The 13914-nt window shown below is 42.9% G+C and overlaps 1 protein-coding gene across 1 annotated transcript in view; it reads left to right on the top strand.

Moving 5' to 3' along the window:
- The window catches only part of LOC143782098 (mediator of RNA polymerase II transcription subunit 1-like), a 108191-nt gene that overhangs the window by 50117 nt on the left and 44160 nt on the right, over nt 1-13914 (top strand). The window contains exons 7-9 of the mRNA XM_077269212.1: nt 2212-2283; nt 4851-4925; nt 5191-5264. Of these exons, the coding sequence (XP_077125327.1) occupies nt 2212-2283; nt 4851-4925; nt 5191-5264 (221 nt within the window). The remainder of the gene's footprint in view (nt 1-2211; nt 2284-4850; nt 4926-5190; nt 5265-13914) is intronic.

Below are 13914 nucleotides of genomic sequence, written 5' to 3' on the forward strand. Positions count from 1 at the left end.
GCAGACGGCAAGGGACCTGAAGGACACCGGAATGTAAGTATGTAGTGTTTTTTTTTTTTTTACTTTTACGCTGGTAACCACGGTAAACATCGGGTTACTAAGCGCGGCCCTGCGCTTAGTAACCCGATGTTTACCCTGGTTACCCGGGGACCTCGGCATCGTTGGTCGCTGGAGAGCGGTCTGTGTGACAGCTCCCCAGCGACCACACAACGACTTTCCAACGATCACGGCCAGGTCGTATCGCTGGTCGTGATCGTTGGAAAGTTGCACTGTGTGACAGTACCCTTAGTATGGCCCAGGTAATAATTGCAGTACCTGCACAGGCAATAATTCCATCACCTGGGCAATACTATTTAAATAATGAAAACATGACCTGTTGGTGGCTCTTGAGGACTGGAGTTGGGGAACTCTGCATTAGAGTATCACAGCATACTCTGGGGATTCTCATATGAAATGTCATCAAACAGGTGCTTGATATATTTAATGCAATGTGTATGTATTTTATTGATATTCTATTTCATCTACTTTTATTAGTATAAATCCTGAGAAATTTAAGATTCGAAGTTTACTTTATGCTGATACTGTATCTGTTACATTTCACTACTATATTGCAATACAGAGGGATCTTTTTCTATAGAATAAATAGCCCACCCTCATCCTGCATTTTCCACTTTATTTCTTGCCTTAACTTTGCAGTCCTATATATGAAGCATTGCAATTACAGATAAGGCACTCTATTCTTTTTGTATTCTTTTTGTAAGAGAAATTGTGAGTAATTTTAGATAAGAAAAATGCATCTCTAAATGAGAAACCAGTGCATGATGACAATATTGATATTTACCATATAAAGATTTATCTCCCTCTAGTATTAAACCACTTCCACAAAGGCCCATTTCCTTTTGAAATCGTTTTTGTCCTTTTATTCTTATTCTCATCTTCTTCCATTTTTGATGGAAGTTCCAGTGACTTAAAAACAGAAATTCTGGTTGTTGGGTTAAAATTGAGCAAAATCTTATACTTTAGTAAAACTTTTTCTGATGTAGAATTGACAACTTTTTTTTTTACTTTTTTTTATAATTTTAGTTTTCCTAAGGGGAACGAAGGGGTGACTTGAGATTAGTATTATTATTTTAGCATATAGCTAAAATTCTGGTCTACCATGAAATCCAGTACAAGATTACCAGCATGGCAGCCACTGAGACCTTGAGAAGGCCTCTGATGGCCTTAGCAAGCCACCAGCACCCCACAACTGCGTTGAACATAAGCTGAAAACTGACAACAGTTTTGAAGGGATTACCAGTGGCTCTGATGGCTGCTATTACAGACAGACATTGGCTATAAAACTCGACCAGCATTTGCCAGATGTTGGGCGGGCTCCAATCCCGAGCAAGCTCCATACACATGCACTCATCCTAAGACAGGAAGAGGTTATAAAGGGTTATCAGATTGCTACAGTTTATATAAATGTATTATATTTATGCATTAAATCTAAAGTTCATCACACAATTTTAACAAACTATCATTTGAACAACCAATGATCATTTTAGCCAACTGAGTGTCATTGTCTAGAAAAGTCTCATAGAAAAAGTTGATCATGTGATTTCCAAATAATCTCCCTCCACTGACTCTAAGGGTATGTACAAATGATCAGTAAACGCTGCGGGTTGGATGCTGGGTACTTTTGAAGGGTCCAAGCAACAGCATCCAGATGTTGCAGCATAGTGGATTTCAAGAAATCCCATGCCCACTATGCATCTAGAGACTCCTGCGGATCACCCACGGAGACGGACATGCGGCGCATCTCTCCAGACCGATGCATGTCCATTTCTGTTGTGGAGACTAGAGTCTCTGCAAGAGAAATTTCGCCAGTACAATGTATTGGACCCGGTGAATCCACACGGTTCAGTGATCGCATGCGGATTCACTTGCGTTTAACAGACAGCAGCGCTTTGGACACAGCAAACATGAGCTGCGTCCAATACGCTGCCAGTTCTGGATCATCTACACATACTCTATAAGTTTCTTGTCTCTCAGTTCACTATGCAATTTTTCATTAATTCTTAGTAAATAAATACATTTATAATCTTATTTCATTTAAGTTCCGCTATGCTGTATGTTGCAGCAATAGATGGGTAACCCAAATTCTTTATAATAGGCAGGTTTCAAAATCTGGATTTTTGTGTTTTCTACAATCTTTATTTTCCTTTTCAGAACTAAGGACTTTGATGGTTTTGGCAAAAGTTTGGAAGAACTTTTACAATTGTACAGCATTCCAGGCAACAGGTAAACATGTGCTTTGAAGTATCATTTTCCCAAAATGTTCTACGAACTAGAGGCCACTACTATAAGGTTAAATTTAAATACATTTCCAGATCAGTAGGATCAACCCTCTTAAGCCGTCTATATGGGCATGTAGGAAGTTGAATAAAATGATACTGTGATATCTGCTGTCTGATCTTATTCCAGATAAATCCACATTTTTCTTACATGTAAATGAGGTAAGAACTATGGGCCAGACACGGATCTGCAGGAGACTCTGCCTCCGGGGATAATTTTATATGAAAGAGGGTGTTACCAATGTGCGACAGGTAACTAACACAGAACAGGAGAAATTAACTCTTGTCTTCCTACAAACACACTGCAGCTCTCACAGCTCTGCTGTATTGCAACACTCACTGTGAGCTGGAAGCTGAGAGGAACCTGCAGATGTCCGGTATAATCACACACAGCTCTGCAGTGAGATCAGGAGAGCAGAGAGCGGCCATTACACATCACACTGGTAATGGCCCCTTTTATGCAAAATGAGCTTTGTGGAGGCCAATCCTCATGCAGATCAGGGTCCAGCCCATAGTGCTGAACTGTGTGTATGTGTGTATGTGTATAGATTTCTCTCAAGTAAAGACATCAAACAGATATAAATTTATTCAGTTTTCTATGAACTACATGCACATATATGTAACCAAAAATTACCGCACGCTCTGACTCGATATGATGCAAAAAAGTGTTCAACAAGTTTATTACAAAAAAAGAAAAGTTGTCATGGAATAAATAGAAGCACAATGAATTCAGATTGGACCAAACCCAACGTTTCGACCCACAAGGGTCTTATTCATGGGGTTACTTGGTTTCCAAAATGCGTACATAGAGAAGAAAGCAGGTAGGCAATTTTTCAGTATAAATCCGGTCACTATGGTGTCACAGGAAGGCGCATCAGTGCATGCATAGGGATGAAGGCCAATGGCGAATCATTGAAGAGCCAGGGGTAGCGTTGTAGTGCAAAAGTTTTGCCTGTTAAGGCTCGGAGCTGCCATATTTCCGTATATAATTCAGTGTAGTGTACTAGAAGGGAGGTAGCGAGTCCACTCACCCACACTGGTGAGGCAGGATTAGATGTGCTGGACCTGAATTGTCCTTTAGCCAGAGTACATTTATGCCCAGTATAGTAGGATGTACTGGGGAGATGTGGGATATTGTATGTCCTGGCTCCCGGTATACTGCTGGATCCAATGTGCTGGAGTGTAGGAGCGGCACTCCCGAGGCACACCACCCAGAGCAGGGCACGGGAGTGCCGCTCCTACACTCCAGCACATTGGATCCAGCAGTATACCGGGAGCCAGGACATACAATATCCCACATCTCCCCAGTACATCCTACTATACTGGGCATAAATGTACTCTGGCTAAAGGACAATTCAGGTCCAGCACATCTAATCCTGCCTCACCAGTGTGGGTGAGTGGACTCGCTACCTCCCTTCTAGTACACTACACTGAATTATATACGGAAATATTGCAGCTCCGAGCCTTAACAGGCAAAACTTATGCGCTACAATGCTACCCCTGGCTCTTCAATGATTCGCCATTGGCCTTCATCCCTATGCATGCACTGATGCGCCTTCCTGTGACACCATAGTGACAGGATTTATATTGAAAAATTGCCTACCTGCTTTCTTCTCTATGTACGCATTTTGGAAACCAAGTAACCCCATGAATAAGACCCTTGTGGGTCGAAACGTTGGGTTTGGTCCAATCTGAATTCATTGTGCTTCTATTTATTCCATGGCAACTTTTCTTTTTTTGTAATAAACTTGTTGAACACTTTTTTGCATCATATCGAGTCAGAGCGTGCGGTAATTTTTGGTTACATGACTCTTTGGGCGTCCGGGTCTGTCTTACCAGCACCTCGCATTGTTTTGATCAGAGTGCATACAATTATTCTCCCTACATGCACATATAGATGACTTAGGATTGTTGATTCTACTGACAGATTCCATTTGGGTATGTGCACACGTATTCTTGAGGTCTGCTGATTTTTCCGCAGCGGATTTGTGAAGACCGCAGGTAAAAGGCACTGCATTTTACCTGTTGATTTTCCTGCGGAATTACCACGGATTTACTGCGGATTCCACTCCGGTTTTATACCTGTGGTTTTCTATTGTGGAGTTGGTGTAAAACCACTGCGGATTCAGCACAAAGAATTGACATGCTGCGGAATGTAAACCGTTGCGTTTCCGCATGTTTTTTTCCACATCATGTGTACTGCGGATTGCGTTTCCCATAGGTTTTCATTGTACTGTAAACGCATGCGAAACTGCTGCGGACCCGCAGCTGCGGATCTGCAGCAAAATCAGCAGCGTGTCAACATAGCCTTAAACACGGACTAACAAATGACATGACTCACAAAACTAGATTTATTCTAAATATTCACAGATACAGGAGTACCAAAAAATAAGGGAATCTATCAAGTACAATTATAATTTAATACGACAAGGTATACTGTATACATTTTATAATTTAGAGTTCTTGATTTTCTCAAATACATTTTAAAAGCATCATTTTTTTCTTTCTCTCAAGTGATATCAAAGCTAAAGTGTACCTGTCATTGTGTAATCTAGAAGAGGATATGACTGCCTTGTTTAATCTCAGCAGGTACTTTATCATTTTGTTTAAAATTGTAGGTGACAAATATTTGGGTTTAATAGCATACAATACTGTTCCCTCACCTGCTTTGGCCATATTCTATCTCAATATGACCCTGATCTGTTCTCTTGCAGGTTCGAAAGCTATTGAGTATTAATGGCATATCCAATGTTACAATATGTGTTGTAACTGACTAAAATGGAAATACTCCTTTAACAATGCTTTGTGATATTATATCGAACACATGTTAAATACCTTTTGAATTTTTCTTTAGATCCACAAGTGACAATTGTAGGATAACTATAGTCCTAGATGGAAAAGTAGGCTTCATCTCTCCAAGAAGTGGAGGTAAATGTTTGTTCTATTATTATTTTTTTTTTTATTTAGAAACTCTACATCTGTGTGAGTGTGTTAATATACTTGCCTACCACCACCTTCTACGGCTATTGTTTCTTCGGTGATGTCGTTGCTCTTCAGATTTTCTAGGTCACATTGCGCACTTGTGTAACTTGGATGTGGCTTTTACAATGTAAGTCTATGGAGTGTCGGAGCAAGGCTCCATAGGCTTACAAGGTAAAAGACTTCTGACTCTCGCATAGAGTGAGCCAGATAGTCAGAAGAGCAGTGACGTCACTGAGAAGAGGAGCGATGAAGAATGGCACTGGATCCTGGAGAAGGCAGCAGTAGCTGAGTATTTTAACACACCACATTACACAGATTTAGTTAAAAAAAAAAAAAAAAAAAATCTGCATAGGAATGCTTCTTTAAGGTTAACCTAAGAGTCACATTAATCCTAATATGGTATAATTGCACTTGCTTTGTACCTAAAAGTGAATGTTTAATGAGAAACGTACCAATAACCTTCTGACTGCCAAAATGACAATGATAGTCCTCATGCTGCCAGCTTATCACACTTTCAGGTGCACGGACATGAACCTGTGCAGTTCAAGAAAAATAGAAAAACTCCTGCAATCAATCTTCAGACTGTAATAACTTGCAGCTTTATTCACGCAACATAGAACCATGAAACTGCCATCTTTAGCATGTTATCCAATGCTTTTTGAGTTAGTGGTCTTAATCATGACTACAACCTTGTGACCAATTCACGTCCCTATTACCCACCACCCAGCAAGGCCTCTGTTACGACACAGCATTTAATCTTAATTATCCAGATGTCCAGGAGGCATAGACTGTTATCTTTGTGGACTTTTGAATTTTGTGTTTCTTCTTTCATTGGTCAAGAAACACAGATTATTGTTTGTACGAACCTTTTAATATTGACGTTTGTAGTAACTTATTGTCTATCTTTGCAAGGCAGGGATGCAGGGTCATTGAACAATGGATGTTTGCTAAATATGTTGATTGACCATTGTGTGTCCTGTGGCTTGTTGACCTGCTAAACTGAGGACAAATTATGCAGATTGATTAAATAACGAAACAATGCAAGCCAGTTCATCTCCTCACACCTTCCCCTTGACCACTGGATGATGGCTTGAAGGACAACAAATGGGAACTATATAAGGGGAATATGCCTCTGTAACAAAGGATCAGAGACTTTTTACAAAACCACAGCCAAGAACACTCCACAGGACAGTAGTCAGTAGTCATGGCTCAATCATGAGGGACACAGATTTGACATTCTACATGATGCCAGCTTAGAGGACCATGGCCCCAGCTGAAAGAATACAGATCTGCTCCACTGACCATCACTGAATCCATAGATACATTTGGGAAAGCCAGGATTGGGGCCCACCAGTCAACTGGCACCATGGAGATGTTCGGCTGTGCCAGGTTATGACCCTCTGATCACCTGGCCTCGTACGTCAATGGACTGTCAGCTTTTTAAGCTTGTCGTTACCTTCTTGCTGTGGGGTTCTGCCAAAAGCAGGGTGCCATTGGTGAGGCTAGTCCGGCCTTGGACACCCAGGAGTCGCAGCTGTTCCCAATCCCGGCAAGTCAGCAGAAGAGAGACTCGTTGCAGAATTAAAATCTTGGGTATTTTTCTGAGACTGTTCTATTTATCATCTGCTTTGTGGTTCAATAAAGAATTGCCACACTGTTTTTATCCTCACCCTGTGTTGTCTGAGTAGTATTATGCCTATAGTAAAAAGAGAGCGGGCGTTCAGTGGGTTGAGCCCTGGACCATGAGATTTCGGGCCAGTGGACTAGAGCACCCACAGACTCCCACCACATTCCCCCACCGATGTCTCCACAGCCTCATTCACAGTTGGCTAATTGGTTTGTGTGTCAAGTTTTACCATCTGTGTGTCATCAGTTTTTTTTCACGGATGGATAAATAAATGACAAAGCTTTTCTATACATTGCAATGTTAAATATTTACAGCACATGGATGCCATCCGTGTGCTGTACTTGTTTGTCACAGATCCATACATTTGTATTGACATTTTTCATCCGTGATACCAAGATACCTGAACTTTGAACGTGAACTTCTCCAGGAAGTTCAATTTAGTGTTTGGAATTCTGATGCTCAAAAAAGCTTGTTGAAGGGCTGCAGTGCAGCCAATCAACAAGCTTTTTGGCTGTGGGCACTTGCGCAGCCATCACAACCATCCAGGGTATGGGTAAATGTTGGATCACGGGTGGTGCCGCCATTGTGCTCTGACTAGCATAGGGACAGGACACAGCTCCAGTGAGGGACAGTAAGGCTACTTTCACACTAGCATTGTTTGGAATACGTCGCAATGCGTCGTTTAGGAGAAAAAACGCATCCTGCAAAATTGTCTGCAGGATGTGTTTTTCCCCATAGACTTACATTAGCGACGCATTGCGATGTATGGCCACACGTCGCATCCATCGTGCGACGGATGCGTCATGTTTTGGCGGACTGTCGGCACAAAAAATGTTCCATGTAACTTTTTTTTGTGCGTCGAGTCCGCCATTTTCAACCGCGCATGCGCGGCCGAAACTCAGCCCCCTCCTCCCCGCTCATCACACTGGGCAGCGGATGCATCGTAAGACTGCATCCGCTGCCCACGTTCTGAATAATTAGCACACTCCGTCGGTACGTCGGGCCGACGGTTTGCGACGGCCCGTACCGACGGACTAGTGTAAAAGTAGCCTTAGTTGGGTTCTGAGGGTTGTGACAGCACAGCATTTAGTCTTAATTATGCCAGACATAATATTCAGCAGGTTAAGAGAGCCTGGAAATTGACTCTTGTTGTAGGTTGAATTGATGTTGGTTCATACCCATGGTGTCCGTACCTGCAGATGATTGTTCTGCTATCCTTGAGGAACAAAGGCACAGGTCAACTGAACAATCAATGTTTGTTAAAGGGAATCTGCCACCCCCTGGGGTGCTTTTAAGGTATTACTATGGGCATACAGGTATCACAATGGTTAAAATAGTCTTATCTGTATGCCTCCATAGCTGTGGGGTAGGCTCTGGGGCGTGTGGTGCCAGAAAGAAATCTCTGCCTCCTGTTTTCATGGGACGTGCAGTTGTGGCACCGTAATCCCTGCACTTGTACAATTATCTGAACTTTATACACCTTATATTTGTAGTGTCTTCCTCCTCCTTCTGCGCATGCGCAGGCTAATCATTGTGCAGTAGTCCGGCCCCACACCTGCACATCACAGGGCAATGTGACAGGCATGGTAGGGTGTGGTATGACAATGAAGACAGGAGGCAGAGATTTCTTCCCGGCAACGCATGCCCCAGGGGCCTGTAAGAATTCATTAACATAAAAGATTAAAACTCAATTTCTCAACTACACTGAAGCTATGGGGCATATAGGTAAGAGTTTTTTAACCATCCTATCACCTGTTTGCCCCTAGTAAAAGCTTTAAAGTGACCCAGGGGGTGACATTCCCTTTAATTTGGTGACTGCTTGTTAACGAGCTATTACACAGGTCAACAAAAAAAAAATTTTTTTCTGGTGTCCAAAATATTTTAATGAATTTGGGGTATTTTTGGGGTGCTGATTCTGAATATGTCATCAGTTTTGCCAGATTGGCTCAAGTTTTTGAGATTTTTGGTATCTTATTTATAGCACTTGTTGGTAAATGCAACGCATCATCTCATTAATTTCTTTGGATTAGTACTTGAACTGAGCAGTTCTCAATATAGTTTTGTGTTAATTAGTGTTCTAAAAGTTTGTTCATAGCTTGATTTTTGCACTAACTTTGTTGTTGTCTGTTTTCCAGTGAAAAGCATGAACTCCTCAAGAAGAAGTTGTCTTAACGATCCAGACTCATTCTGTTACATTTGTGGTGAATACACACTGCCAAAACATAGAAGAAACATTAACAGACTTCGTAAAAAAGTGTATTTTGCCTATTTTGGGAGTTTTGGGCACCACACATAGTGTGCAAAGCATGTATCGAATTATTACGAAAATGGAGCAAAGGACAAAGAAAAAGCTTCAAATTTGGTGTTCCAATGGTGTGGAGAGAGCCAAAAAATCATCATGATGACTGTTATTTCTGTGCAGTGCAAGTGCAAGGATTCAATAAGCATAAGAAACGAAAATGGGAGTAACATGGAATCTGCAAGAAGGCCTGTCCCTCATTGTGAAGATGTGCCTGTACCTGTGTTTACCATAAATAACAGTCATCATGATGATTTTTTGGCTCTCTCCACACCATTGGAACACCAAATTTGAAGCTTTTTCTTTGTCCTTTGCTCCATTTTCGTAATAATTCGATACATGCTTTGCACACTATGTGTGGTGCCCAAAACTTGTCTTGGTCCCCAAGCATAACCCCAAAATAGGCAAAATACACTTTTTTTACGAAGTCTGTTATGTTTCTTCTATGTTTTGGCAGTGTGTATTCACCACAAATGTAACAGAATGAGTCTGGATCGTTAAGACAACTTCTTCTTGATGAGTTCATGCTTTTCACTGGAAAACAGACAACAACATAAAGTTAGTGCAAAAATCAAGCTATGAACAAACTTTTAGAACACTAATTAACACAAAACTATATTGAGAACTGCTCAGTTCAAGTACTAATCCAAAGAAATTAATGAGATGATGCGTCGCATTTACCAACAAGTGCTATAAATAAGATACCAAAAATCTCAAAAACTTGAGCCAATCTGGCAAAACTGATGACATATTCAGAATCAGCACCCCAAAAATACCCTAAATTCGATGAAATATCTTTGGCACCAAAAATGCTGTTGACCAGTGTTATCAGTCCAAGCAAATTGACGTTCTGCAAACATTGAAGGATAAAATATACAGGTTAATTGAACACCTGAACAATGAGCGATCACTTCCTCACCTCCCCTGAAACCTGTGGATACTGCCCTGAAGGACAGCTGTTGGTATAAAAAGGATCTCTCTCCTTCTACAGAGAGACTCTAGAGGAGAGCAACCAAGGCACAATGGCACCAACTGAAGGAATACACATTTGATCCACTGCCCATCACTGTACCCATAGAAATGTGTCTCAACCTGGGTTTTCCAATCTGGTCACCTATCCACATACCTCAATGGACTGTCAGCTTCCTAGGCTTGCTCTACCTCCTCTCTGTGGGTGCCTGCCAAAAGCGGAGTGCCACTGCTTGGGGTAGCCCCGAAGTCGCAGATATTCTAATTCCTGGCAAGCTAGTGCCAGGGTTAGACTCCTGTTACTTTCACCATCTTATATACTTGCTGGGACTGTATTTTGTTATTGACTGTTGGTGATATCGAATAAAGTATCAGCCCACTGTTACCCTCTTACTATGTTTGAGTAGTATTCCAGTCGGTGAGCTGGAATTTGCAAACACTGCTGCACTGCCAGGGTGGCAGCAGCTGTAGCTGACTTGAGGAAATGAGCACACACGTGGCGTACTTTCACAAGTAGCTCAGGCAGATCTGGGTAGGTTTTCGCTGAACCATTTAGTTGAGCACATGGGCCAGTCATGGTACATGTGCGAGGTTACCAAGCTACAAAGCTGCCACCAAGTTATGGCCATCGTCACACACTGCCATGTCTGGTTGTAGGTTCAGGGGTGATAGCCAGAGATCAGTCTGATCTGTTAGACCTTTCAACAACTCTATGGCAATGTGTGGTTTGTCACTTAAGCAAATTCGCTTCAGCACAGCTTGTTGCCACTTGGCCAAGGCAGTGCTGCAGTTCTTCCAGCTTGCGACTGATGTTGACACTTGTGAGATGGAGGGTGAGGAGGAGGTGCAGGAACTTCTGTAGAAGGTGGGGGCAACCCTAATTGAATCAGGGCCCACAATCCTCTGTCTGTAGCACGTATTTCTTCCCAGGGTCTGACTGGGTCCCCGATTCCACAATATTCATCCAGTGTGCCATCAAGGAAATGTAGTGTCCCTTGCCACAAGCGCTTGTCCAGGTGTCTGTGGTTAAGTGGACCTTCCTAGTCACCGTGTTGGTCAGGGCACGGCTGATGTTATAGGACACATGCATGTGTAAGGCGGGGAAACAGTGGAAGCTGGGGACAGAGTACTAAGGTACGGCCGCCATCATGAGGTTGCGGAAAGGTTACGTCTTCACAAGCCTAAATGGCAACATCTCCAGGGCAAGCAGTCTGGAAATGTGGTAATTTTAGCATTATAGCCTGTGGGTGGCAGCATATTTTACGCTTGTGTTCTAACTCCAAGGACTGAGGTAGAGACAACTGAATGCTGTACTGGTACAAGGATGTGGACATAGTTGCTGATGGTGGTTGTAAACGTGCAACAGGTGCATCCTCACGTTTGTCGTGAAAAAGGGATTGGCGTGCCCGCAGAACAGGGGAAGATGCTTTGTGTCACCCACAGACACGGTTTATGGACCCCGGATTTCGACCCAAGTAGTCAGGTGCTTTGCTTGCATGTGCTGGTGGTGCTCAGGCTTGTAGTTGTGCTGCCCCTGCTGATGCTGGCATGGCAGATGTTACAAATGGCTTCTTTTAGGGTAACTGGACTGTCTTTAAAAAAAAAAAGCGCCAGACTTGTGAACACCTAAACCTTGGCTTGGCAACTTCACCCATGTTGGTGCTTTGGGGATCAGTTGCCCACCTGATAAGTTGTCTCTAGCCACCCCACTGCCTTTTCCTGCATGCTGTGGATCCCCACCCCTGTGCGCTGCTATCTTCGCTCTGCATGTCAACTTTCAAGGTGGGGTCAGTGACTTCATCGTCTACCTCATTCCTCGTCTACCCCACTTGCTGGCAATTGTCTCATCATCATCCAGCTCTTGTGACCGTAATTGAATTTTCCCACCGCAGCCATCTTGTGCGTGTGGCTGCTCAATTATTTGAGTATCCCTACATGCAATCTCCTCATGTCTCGGTTGCAACAGGCAGGATGAGAGGCAAGAATCTGTAAATGGAAATGTGAACAGCTCTTTGAAGTGTTCAAGTGTGGAATCATTTGTCTCCAGGCACACTGCATGATGGAAGGAAGGAGGAGGATCAAGGTGAGGATTATGTGGTCCAGAATCACCGCTATTGAGACTTGACCGTGTGGAAGACAGAGTGGTGCTTGCACAGTGACTGGAAGCATTTATCTGCTATCTATCCAACAACCTCTTCATACTGGTCTGGCTTCAAGAGTGGTTTTCCATGCCCCCCTTCAAAATGGGACAGAAAGCTAGATTGATGTGTGTGTGTGTGTGTGTGTGTGTGTGTGTGTTTGTTGTGCTCCCGTGGCAAGGACCATTTCACTTTGCCCATGTCTTCGGCTTCTGTGCTCGCAATTAGACTTATGTCCACTTCGGTGTGTGTGATATTTCCATCTTGAAAAAAGCTGCAAGCTCAACTATAGCACGATAAATGTGGTTTAAATTTTCGCTGCTCAAAAAATTGGCAGTATTACAATGCCAGGCAAATTTGCCCAATTGAGTTGGACGAATGAGACTGCAGTGTCCATATAGCAATGCTATTGAGATCCAACCAAGTCTGGCTGTATGCTTTTGATGCACAGTAAAAATGGTGTATAATATTTCCCTGCTCAGAACAATTTGCAGGATTAAGAACAAAAATAATATTATTAGTCCTTAGAAGGGGTTTTGGTATGAGCTGCAGACTGCAGCATAAAGGACTTGCAATTCACCCTGTCCTGTCCTACAAGATCCGTTCAGCACAATATCTCTCTAAGTGCTGCTAACAGCAGTATTAATATGTATTCTAATTAGCCCTAAGAAGGACTGTTGTACTTTACAAAAATATAAATGTGGTTGAATCCCTGGCTAATATGCAGCTACAATTCTGTCCCTCTCACCAACACCTCTCCATAAGCTGCCTACGTCCGGGGTACAGTGTGCTGAGCATGGCGTCATAAGTCTTGTATATCCAACCAATCCCAGTAATGCCACAACCAAGATGGCTACAGCATTACAGTGAGTGGCAGGCAATTCCCACATGTTCATTGGCTGTTTAAAAAGCACCAAACATGTGGGATGGGGACTCTAGTTCCTGCTTGAGCATTAAAAAATATATATATTCGCCAAGCATTTCGAGCACACTGATGCTCGAGCGAATAACGAGTAGTGACGAACATGCTCACTCATCACTAGTCCTCTCCATTCTGTATTTCTGTCACTATTCGTTTGTTCATTGTAATTTCTATTTGTGTTTTGTCTGTAACCCCTCCTCATGTACAGCACCATGGAATCAAAGGTGCTCTAATAGTAAACCATAATAATAATCACCCCCGTGATCTTCCACCCAGTCCTCACCCATGCCCTCCTTGCAGGTCTGCACACAGCAGAAAGCTTCAGCAGTTGGCAACTGTGTTTCATCATCATCATCTGATGTATGCTGCAGTGGTCCGCTGATCGTTTGTACTTAACCTCCCATGTACTCATCTTTCAAATGAACAAGTGGTTGGCCATCAGTGCTCTCAATCTCTTCCAAATGTGAGGCTGGGCCAGGTGGCCCACAGAATCACAGCCAGTGGAGTCAGCAAAAAGCAGAAGTGACTGCTATGTGACTTGGGGCGCAGACTGCTATGCAGCCCCATAGCCCTTACTACGACCATTTTACAGCACCAAAGTTCGTGTTCCCATTGACTTCTATGTGGTTCGGGTTCAAGCC

This window comes from Ranitomeya variabilis, chromosome 6 (assembly GCF_051348905.1).
Source record: "Ranitomeya variabilis isolate aRanVar5 chromosome 6, aRanVar5.hap1, whole genome shotgun sequence".
Taxonomy (NCBI): Eukaryota; Metazoa; Chordata; class Amphibia; order Anura; family Dendrobatidae; genus Ranitomeya; species Ranitomeya variabilis.